This window comes from Myotis brandtii, unplaced genomic scaffold, assembly GCF_000412655.1.
Source record: "Myotis brandtii unplaced genomic scaffold, ASM41265v1 scaffold436, whole genome shotgun sequence".
NCBI lineage: Eukaryota > Metazoa > Chordata > Mammalia > Chiroptera > Vespertilionidae > Myotis > Myotis brandtii.
This window is the reverse complement of record NW_005366679.1, coordinates 1,945,842-1,956,686: the sequence shown is the minus strand read 5'-3', so window position 1 is coordinate 1,956,686 and position 10,845 is coordinate 1,945,842. Positions and strand designations below refer to the sequence as shown.

The 10,845-nt window shown below is 40.4% G+C and overlaps 2 protein-coding genes across 2 annotated transcripts in view; both read left to right on the top strand.

The window, feature by feature from the left end:
- Positions 1-1,100: 1,100 nt before the first annotated feature.
- On the top strand, positions 1,101-1,378 carry LOC102258843 (40S ribosomal protein S27-like). Its single transcript, XM_014546242.1, is given in 3 exon segments — positions 1,101-1,244; positions 1,247-1,268; positions 1,271-1,378. Coding segments are annotated over 3 exon segments (249 nt in total). The 3' UTR covers positions 1,354-1,378.
- A 5,141-nt stretch (positions 1,379-6,519) lies between these two features.
- The window catches only part of GPR149 (G protein-coupled receptor 149), a 47,768-nt gene continuing 43,442 nt past the window's right edge, over positions 6,520-10,845 (top strand). The window contains exons 1-2 of the mRNA XM_005874412.2: positions 6,520-8,021; positions 8,958-9,150. Coding sequence (XP_005874474.1) covers positions 7,008-8,021; positions 8,958-9,150 — 1,207 coding nt within the window. The 5' untranslated portion in view covers positions 6,520-7,007. The remainder of the gene's footprint in view (positions 8,022-8,957; positions 9,151-10,845) is intronic.

Below are 10,845 nucleotides of genomic sequence, written 5' to 3'. Positions count from 1 at the left end.
CTCCCGAGGGGTCCCAGACTGCGAGAGGGCACAGGCCGGGCTGAGGGACACCCCCCCCCCCCCCAAAGCCCAAAAATTTTTGTGCACCGGGCCTCTAGTATAATATAATATATAATATATAATATTATTACATAAAATGTAGATATGTCTAAATCTCACAAATGACTCAAACATTCTACCAATTGGAGATTACTTTGAATTGAAATGCCATTTTAGTTATATCAAGGATCAACAATTTTTTGTAAAAAGGCAGATAATAAATATTTTTGGCTTTGTAAGTCACACAGTCTCCCTCACAACTACTCAGTGTTCAACTCCATTGTTGTAGCTTGAAAGCAACCGTGAAAATACTTAAACAAATGGTTATGGCTATGTTCCAATAAAACTTTATTTACAAAAAAGAGACCACAGTTTGCCAACTCCTAAAATAAATCAAGAAATCTTTCAAAGTCGCTGTTTTTATTTAGTTAAGTAAACTGGGACCTTAATAAGGAAATTACTCCTCCTGCCAAAAGACATGAGATAAAACATATTACCCATTACCATGCCCCAGATATCACCTCAAGGCAAGATGATGATGCTCCTACAGGACAGAGTGCACAGATTAGAAAGCAAAGCCATAGCACTGGGCACAGAAAGAGATGCAACTCCCAGGGCAATGAGTGGCATTCATTTGGCAAAGGACTGGAAAGAGCAACCATCTTTGAGAATATGGTTAATAAAGTTTGGGTACATAAAGCGAAAGTTAACCATTTATAGATGTGGAGACAGAAATTACTGAAAATACTAAGAAAGGCTTTACTTAAAAGGAAGCAATACCCCAGTACACACTCACATGGGACAGGAGTGAGGGGGAAGACACATTATAATCAAGTATCAGCATAACATGGGACATGCCAAATGAAAAGAAATCAAGGCCAGGCCAGAACGAAGAATTAGTCTCATAGTTACTGAAAAGTTTTCACCCCCTCAGCTCCCTAGTGAAAAAAAATTAAAAATTAAGGTCAGATTTCCTTTGTATGTACATCACTTGCAGTGATAATGCTTGGCCCAAGACATTACTCTAGCCTTTCCGGCAGTGACAACCTCCCCACGACAATATGCTTCTCGCTAAGGATCTTCTCCATCCCTCTCCAGAAGAGAAGAGGAAGCACAAGAAGAAGCACCTGGTGCAGAGCCCCGATTCCTACTTCATGGATGTAAAATGCCCAGGATGCTATGAAATCACCACCATGTTTAGCCAATTGCACAAACAGCAGTTTTGTGTGTTGTTGCTCCCCTGTTCTCTGTCAGCCAACAGGAGGAAAAGCAAGGCTTACAGAAGGATGCTCCTTCAGAAGGAAGCAGCACTAAAAGCACTTCAAATCAAGATGAGTGGGAAACCATCAAAGACATTTTGGATTTTTTTTAAAAAAAAGGTATTATTCTACCCTTGAGATAACAGAGATATTGAAATAATTTCTTTGAAATCGTGTAGCTCAAATGGACCCCGTGAAAATAAGGTATAGGGGTCCCCTTGCATTATCTCATTACTAATTTAAGGCTTGGTCAATTTGTTGTGCATCAAGACATTTTCATCCTAAGCATTAAATATTTATTGTATTGAATCCCTTAGGATGAAAGGTTTTTTTCAGAGAGGAATTTAAGGAAGAAGATAGTATGAAAAATGACTGGACCATAGTTTCACAAGGACAGAAACTATAATGTTCTTTACCACTAATGCACATTGTCTGACCTTTAGACACTCGAATGGATGTTGAATGAATGAATGCAAGTTCATAGCATATAATCATATTTAAAATAGCTATATATAGTTGCTATTTTTATTCTGTAGGATAGGTTCAGTCATTCTTAATCTATTCAACAGCTTCACACAGCTCTATAAAAATTCTCCTCCAGATATTATCTTTATTAATGGCTAGATGAACCTTACATAACTACCAGATGAGTAAAATTAATTACACAATGACCATTAATAACAAACCTTATTTCTCTCTATAGCTGTTCTACATTAACATATGAACATACATAGGTATATATAGATGTACATACATACATAAATACCTCCAAATTTTTGTCTCATCCAGGGAACAGGTTTAAAAAAACCATAAAATTTCCCATTTGAGGGACCTTTGGATTAACAATGTATTTAGCAGATTTCAAAATTAGATTCATGAAGTTAGTCTCTTTGACTTGGAGCCAAATTAAATTGTGTCCTTATTCACAGGACACAATTATATGCATAGGAATCAGACAGTATTAAATATTGTAGGTTTCTCATGAGACATTGAAAAAGAAGAAAATAAATCACAGCAATTGGTTCTCCTATGATGCCAAATTGATAGTCACTTTTTTAAAAAACCATCAGCTAAAGCAGAGTATGCAAGTATTTTACATAATATAGATATTAGATATGTACAATCATATATATTATAAATTTATACATTTATTATACATGATTATAAAATCTAGATTTTACTTCTCTGTTGTAAATATATCTGTGTGATATATATATATATTTTATATATATTTATATAGGATAATTTATGAGATCTTTCATTTCACCTCTGATTATTAAGTTAGCAAAAGTCTTAAATAAGGGCCAGTCCTCTAAAACGTTTTGGCTACATAACACTATATTTCTAGAAAGAGAAATATTATCATCTTCATGATTAACTTATCCATGATACCTTTTTATTTTCATGAAATAAGACTAAATGTTTCCATTGGTCCTGTGTTTACTACAGATGTTATTTTGCCATATTCAACTAGACTTTTTTATGTCATTTCCCGTGCTGAGGATTTTCAGATATAATGTAGACTTTTAGAGAAATGAATAGCCTGCAGTGCTTTGCAAAGTTATAATTACATCAAGGAGTTCATAAACTAAAAGCCTAATGAAATTATTGCCATGTAATTCTCTGTGGGTTGTTTTATAGTCTGTAATGCTATATTTGGTATGTGTTTTAAAATAATCAAGACAGCCTGGCCATTGTGGCTCAGTTGTTTGAGCATTTACCCATGCACCAAGAGGTCGCTGGTTTGATTCTGGGTCAGGGCACATGCCTGGTTTCAGGCTTGATCCCCAGTAGGGGGCATACAGGAGGCAGCCTATTGATGTTTCTCTCATTGATGTTTTTATCTCCCTTCCTCTCTCTCTAAAAATCATTTATAAAAATAATCAAGGCAGCAGTAGGACAACAATAAACAAGTCTTCACCTAAGCTGTTCTGGCATAATCATAATTTCTATTTAAATAGATATAACTTTATTGCAAGTGAGACAGAGGAATGAGTCTCACAAGAAAGAGGAAAACATTTTTAAGGCACAAGGGGCTTCTTAGACATCTTTCTTCCTAGTTTTCTAAAAGTTATGTGTAAGGCATTTAGAATGATTATTTTATTATTAGCTCATGAGGATATTGTAAAGAAAATGAGATTATGGTTAAGGGAAGAGCTTACAACTTTCAAGAAAAAAAATACACACACACACACACACACACACACACACACACATACATATACATAAAGCTTGGTCAACAGTTATTTATAAGTTAAAATTTTGAAAAATGAAGATATTCCAAACATGCTTTTTGACAAAGGAAAGCAAAAACAAAACTTTATCATTATTAACATCCACTGGAAATGTTCCCAAGCATGAGGTGCCAAGAGGGGTAATTGGAAAGTCTGGGTCTGTTGCGATTAAGAATGCAGAACCAGACTATGATTTTTAAATCTGGCTCTACCACTTTTGACCTGTGTGGGGGCAACAGTATACCTAACTATAATAGGATGAGCTAGATTAGCACCCAGTAACAATTGAACCTCAAACTCAAGCCATTTACACAACAGCTTTTACTTCTCACTCATACAAAGCTACTATAGGTTCCCACAGACCTCCAGGGCAACCCTGATCCTTCAGTTGGCCCAACATTTCAGGCTGCTTGAATCTTATGCCATCTTCATATTGATAAGGGCCTTCATGCCATATAGGGAAAGAGAAAGCATGGAGAATCCAAGCATCATCTCTTACAAGCTTTTATCTTTTATTTGATGACAATATTGATTTTTTTAAAAAAAAATATTTTTATTGATTTCAGAGAGGAAGGAAGAGGGAGAGAGAGAAAAAAACATCAATGATGAGAGAGAATCATTGATCGGCTGTCTCCTGCACACACCCCCACTTGGGATCAAGGCCATAACCCAACCTGAGCATATGCCCTGACATATGCTCTGACCTGGAATCAAACTGTGACCTCCTGGTTCATAGGTCAACACTCAACCACTGAGCAACATCAGCTGGGTGACAATATTGATTATTGTGAAACAGGCAGAAAAGAAAATTAAGATGAAGTTAACCCAAACTGTTTAAATATTTTATTGTCCCTTTAGAACTTGAAAGGGCCTAAAAATAATCCATTCAAGCCCTCTTATTTTACAGATGTGAAAGCAAACACTCAGAGAAAGTATAAAAACTTTTGTCCAAGGTTACACAGCCAACAACTGCAAAGTCTGGAGTAAAATTTAGATATTTCTCCTAGCTCCCCCACTGGCTATAATTCCACCAACTTTTGGATGTGTGCTAACACTCTGGCTTCTTTTGTTATAGCCTAGAGACCAGAGTGACATTCTGGTAAGATGTCTCTCTTGCAAATTTATATTTAATAGAAAACCCAGATATGATGGTAATGATAGAGGGAATGTCCCTAGACATCAAATGGTATTGCAACAACTATTATTAATGCCTATTCATTTTTAACAGTGTGATACTGATTGTCCAACTCAAATGAAAATCCAGAGTTAAATACCATATTAAATAATAATATTTTTGCATATGGCAGGAAAGAATAAGATCTGAGAAGAGAGAGGATAGCATGCCACAGAACACTGAACATAGTAAAAAAAATAAGGTCTGTTTATCATTTTGTGCTTTCTGAAGCAACATTATTTTAAGATGAGTTTACCCCAGATCTTTACTCGCAACACACTGTAAGGTCTATGTTAACAGTAGGGAGAGCTAGAGTGTTGTGCTAACTGTCACAATGATTGTGTTCCATTTACAGAGCAAAGGGGAAATCAAACACCATGTCAAGAATAGCAAAGCGCCTACTGTATTTATTGAAACGTATGGCTGGCAATGCCTAATACAATCACTTCCCACTTGAACAGATTCAGGTTCAAAATGTAGCTTCAATTATCTCTAAAATGAACAGCGTGTTCAGAGCTCTATTAGCACTTCCATTAATTTAGATCATAATTATATCAACTTTCTCCTTTCCCTTACCCCACTTCCATTCAGACCCCTCTGGTCATGAGGCTGAGCCGAGAAGGAATACTGTAGGGTAGCCACCCCAAAGCATCCTGGGAAATGGCAGATCAGAACTACTGCTGTCAGTTACTTCTTTGCTAAACATCTCCTCTTGCAAAACTGACCACTGTTTAAATCAGTTCAGAGATGCAATGATTCTATGCAACAGTCCTGGCAACACTCTGGCCCAGGGGTCCTCAAACTTTTTAAACAGGGGGCCAGTTCACTGTCCCTCAGACGGTTGGAGGGCCGGACTATAGTTTAAAAAAAAAAAAACTATGAACAAATTCCTATGCACACTGCACATATCTTATTTTGAAGTAAAAAAACAAAACGGGAACAAATACAATATTTGTATTTGCATGTGGCCCGCGGGCTGTAGTTTGAGGACCCCTGCAGTCTGGCCCTATATAATGTAATCTGACTTTAACAACAAGAAATATTATTTATTCAAATGGTGGCTCGCTTAACTTGATGACATGGTCAAAAAATAGTTATATTCCTAAAGCTAGTATAGCTCTTTCAAAGATTCTGCAAAATCTTGTTTAGTGTAATGAGGACTGTAATGACATTTTTATTATTTATTATTAAATACAACAAATACAGGGTGGGGCAAAAGTAGGTTTATAGTTGTATGGAAAATAATACAATAACTAATAAATAATAATACAAAAATAAACTGTTTTTCCTACTCACAAGTGTAACCTACTTTTGCCCCACCCTGTATTTAAAAAAAAAAAAAAAAACCAAAGCTGGTACCTCCTATTCTTTTAAACATGGCATTGATAATATTCTTCCTCCAGTAGATTATGAATCAGAGAAGTCTAGATAAGAATAAAAGTAGCCCCTTCATGGTGTAGCTTGGACTTCTCAAAGATGGTATTTGTCATTCACATCAAACCTGAGCAAGTATTCGGGCTAGTTTTATATGTTAAAACCAGAGGGGAAGGCTTAGCAAGGACACTGCTTCTTGTTTCAGATGAGGCAAGCTGAGAAGATGGATATCATTTGGCTCATACACTGAACTCCCCTCCCTTTTGTTCCTGCTTCTCTCCTGCTTGGAGCTGGCTCCTCCCTCCTTCCTGCAGCTCCGAGGATCACTGGCTGATTGAAGAACACAGCGGTTCAGAAGGGGAGCTGTGCTCTGTGTCTCTCTCATACTCTTTCTCTTTCTCTCCCACTTTCTCTCTCTCTCTCCGCCTCTCTCCCTGAATCGGCAAAGCTTAAACCTACCTGATATTCTCTCTGCCTTTGAATCCAGCTCTGGAAACAAATGCATCATTTCACTGCTCTTAAAAAGTGAAAAGAGTTTGATTTTCTCCAGCTACAAACTGCTTTGCTCCATAAGAAGGACCCTAACGGACCCAGACAGCATTTTTTTTTCCCAATCTGCCTGAGGAGCTTTTGCTTTTATGCCTGAAAATTGATGGTTTTAGGGAGGAGGTTTTGGTTGGGTTTGTTTTTAAAGGGAATGTTGAAAAGTTTCTTATTGATGCTTTCAATGGAATCCAATTTTTAATATGGGTTGAGTCAGATCTAAAGGAGAAAATGCCTGACCATTTTCTGCTCGACTGACGGGGGAACATGTAGAGGGAAACTTGGTAGGAGAAAATGAGATCTGATTTGCAACTAACAGCTCAGCTTTATTTTGAGAATATGTACAGGCTCATGGAAAGGGAAATTAAATATTGACTGAGGACAATGTCTGTATTTCTCAATAACTTAACAAATGACTCTAGTCTATGGAAAGAGAATCATAATTCGACAGATCTTTTAAATCCACCAGGAACTCTGAACGTCTACCTTTTTTGCCTGACGTGCTTCCTGACTCTCGCAGCCCTGGCAGGCAGCATCTATTCACTAGTTTCCCTGCTGAAAACGCAGAACAGAACTGTGGTGTCCATGCTGGTGGCGTCCTGGTGTGGGGATGATCTCCTGAGCGTCCTGTCGGTGACCATCTTCATGTTTTTGCAGTGGCCAAACGAGGTCTTTGACTACTTCCAGTCTCTGTGCGCCACCTCTGCCTTACTCTATTTGTGCCAGGGCCTCTCGAGCAACTTGAAGGCGACTCTCCTAGTCTCATACAACTTTTACACGATGCACAGGACTGTAGGGAGCCAGGCCGCCTCCAGAAGATCCAGCCAGGTGCTCGGCGTGGCCCTGACCGTGTGGGCAGCCAGCCTGCTGCTCTCCGCGCTCCCACTGTGCGGCTGGGGCGCCTTCGTGCGCACGCCCTGGGGCTGCCTGGCGGACTGCTCCAGCTCCTACGTGCTGCTGCTCTTCGCGGTGTACACTTCAGCCTTCGGACTGCTCGCCGGCCTCTCGGTCCCGCTCATTCACCAGCTGCTGTGCTCAGAGGAGCCGCTGAGACTCCATGCCCACTACCAGGAGATTTCCCGCGGAACGTCCACCCCCGGGACCCCTCCAACTGGGGAGAGAGTGCTTTCCCTGTGCCCAGAGGATGCTCTGGGCCCTGCCCTGCGTCGCTTTGCGGGATGCTCCCTGAACTCAGACGCCGTTTTGGGGCCGGGGCTTCCCGGGAGGGTGGAGCAGGAGCGTGGACCAGGGCGCAGCGCCACCGCTGGGGCTGGAGCCTGCAGGCATGAGGACCCGGGGACTCTCTATGGCACCAGGAGCTTCAGCGTGAGCACAGCGCAGAAGCGCTTCTCTTTGATCCTGGCGCTGACCAAAGTCATCCTTTGGCTTCCCATGATGGTAAAAGTGCAGTTGCTCGCAGCGCGCGGGTGTGTGTGCCAGACAGCGTGAGTGCGTGTTGGGACCGGGCGCCCCTGGTTTGGGGAATCACCGAGAGTCCGCTTCCAAATGTACCTCTCGAGGTTTTAGAGATGCGCTTGTAGGAAGGCAGTTGAAGGGCAGCGCTGATCCGCAGAGAAGCCTTGATACCAAATGCTTCTTTCAACATTAAAATTGGGGAGGGGGCGAGGAGAGCTTTGGGGCATTGGATACTGAGTTTTCCAAGATCTGTCGTGGCCAAGAGTGTTCACTTCTCTCATAGCAATCCCTGGGAGTATTCAGAAAAGGAGGTAGTTATAAAAAAGAGATGTGTTGTTGTTTCTCCCCCATCTTCTGTTGTTATTCCATTCTCTACACTCCATTCCTGCCTGGATAGGAGGAAACGCCCATCCCAGCAGGAGAGGCTCAATCAGAAGTAGAGAGAGAAGAGAAGGGACTAAACAGGCTTTTGTTCAAGCCTCCATGAGGGATCCCAGTTGAGAAGTACCAGGGCAGCACCCTGCTATGACAGCTGGCCTGCACAGAGGTGACATTCCAGGGAAGTAACAAAGGGCCATCTGGAGGACCAGGTTCAAGTTTCACAGACACTTGCCTGTTTTCCCAGTAGCACCCCCAGTTCCCCATTGTGGACTGTGCTTCCTTGGTGGAGACTTGAGCTGGCAGCAGGCAAGATCAGACACTCCGGAGTGTAAACCCCCAAAGTCCTGTTCTGTCTGGAGCATCTGAGATCCCAGGAGACCACCACTAAAGCTAGGGGTGCCAGCCCAGAGGCAGAACTTCCGGCTCTCGGGCAGGGAAGGGGCCAGGAAAAGGAGTCTGGGACAGCATGCTTGGGGTAAAGGTCTGGGGAAGTGAAAGTGTGATGCTGGGATATGTCTGAAGCTCTCTCCTTTGCAGATCCACATGGTGGTCCAGTACATGGGGGGCTTTCAGAGCCTTCCCTTCGAGTCACTCAGCTTCCTACTAACCCTGCTGGCCACCACTGTAACCCCCGTGTTTGTCTTGTCCAAACGCTGGACCCACCTGCCCTGTGGCTGCATCATCAACTGCAAGCGGGATGCATATGCAGTGGCATCCGATGGGGAAAAAAGTAAGTCCTCCTCAGTGCGGCGGTTGGGAGCAATAGCATACAGTCAAATACAGAAAAGTGGTCTATTGAGAAAGTTGCCCACCCGAGTAGGGGGCGAAGAGTCCAAGGACAAATGTAAATGGAAAATAGAGGAAAGAAATTATAATGTGAAACAATTCTTGGCATAGTGCTGGAAGGAAGTGAGTGGGTTTAAAATAACGCTGTGAAGTGCTTATACACTGAATAATAATTTCAGGTAAATTCAACGAGGGCTCTTGGGCATCAGATCCACCATAGCTCTTAGCCCAGAGTAGGAAATAAATTCATCTCCCAAGTCTACATTAAGAAGCCTGCATCTGAAAAGAGATGAACTCTCTAAAGAGTTAAAGGTTCATTATATTATCGCTCATTATTATTTAATGGAACAGTACAGAAGAGCATTTTCATTATTTGCTGCTTGTACTCTTCCAGGGTTTAGGAGAGTTTTTAGAGTAAGAATAAATGCCTGAAAACAGTTCCGAAACAAAATTTAAGTGTATGCCTCTGCTTTCAGAAAAACACAAAACAAAATCCCCACCAAATACCTGAGTTTTTTTTTTTTAAAAAGGACAAAGCATATAAAAAACATTAACAAGTCGATAAATGCTAACAGTCTATCAAATGTTAACCTCTTGCCACTAAATTAATGAACCAGCTTCTTGTAGTATTTAAAGTTGTGAAAAGAGTCCAGTGCCAGTGAAAATGAAAAGTCTTAGTTAAGTGGTTCAGGACAGTCCTTTTAAGAAGTAAAGAGCACCTGTATCAGAGCTGAAAAGTAAAGCAATGCAACAGATATCACTGCAAATGGTCTAGGGAGTATTCTATCTGATACAGCCGAGATAGAAGAGCGTAGGGCAAACTAGCAGAATCAACAATAACATTAAAATTTCATGTTTGAAATAAAAACCATGCCTTTCAAGATCAAAATAATAGTTTTCTGTATCTTGCTCTTGTTTGTATTTATTTTAAAATTCAGGGAAGGCCCTGAAATATGTAGGCATACAGAAAGAGGCATGGATTCTAAAATAAAATGTGAGAAATATTAGTTTAAAATACTTATAGTTCAAATGACTCTATTCATTTCTTATGATCCAAGGGGCATTCTTTGAATAAAAATGATATATTTTCACTGTCTGAGGATTCCACATAAATTTTCCTTTTGCTAGGAGGACACTACAGAAAACCCCAAAGATGGCCTGTCCTCAAGTATGCAGGGGCTTGATCAATTACAGTACCTTGATTCTTGGGAGTGTGACTCCGATTTCACATTTAAGCTTTTTCTCCTCAACAAACTAAGGTCCCCCCTTTAAATCTTTATCAGTGAACTCCAGGAACAAGAAAGGAATTTTTCCCTAACTCATACTTACCACAGGTTCATTATGCAGATGGAAATATAATTCCACATCTCAGCTTCACTGAATGGAAACTGAGACTTGCAACCTGATGATGAACGTCAGGAATAAAAATACTCTACAGAAATAACAATTCTCTCCAGCAGTCACCTGTATTATGTCTCAAAACAAAAATGTTTAAAAAAAAAAAGGTTTTAACAGTCTCAGGTGGTAGACATATGCATTGGATATGGCTTTCAGACTCATTTTGTTTGCATGATATGTGTTCTTTTTAAATTAAGTAGTTAAAATATTTTATATCACAATCAGATTTTAAGCTTTAATT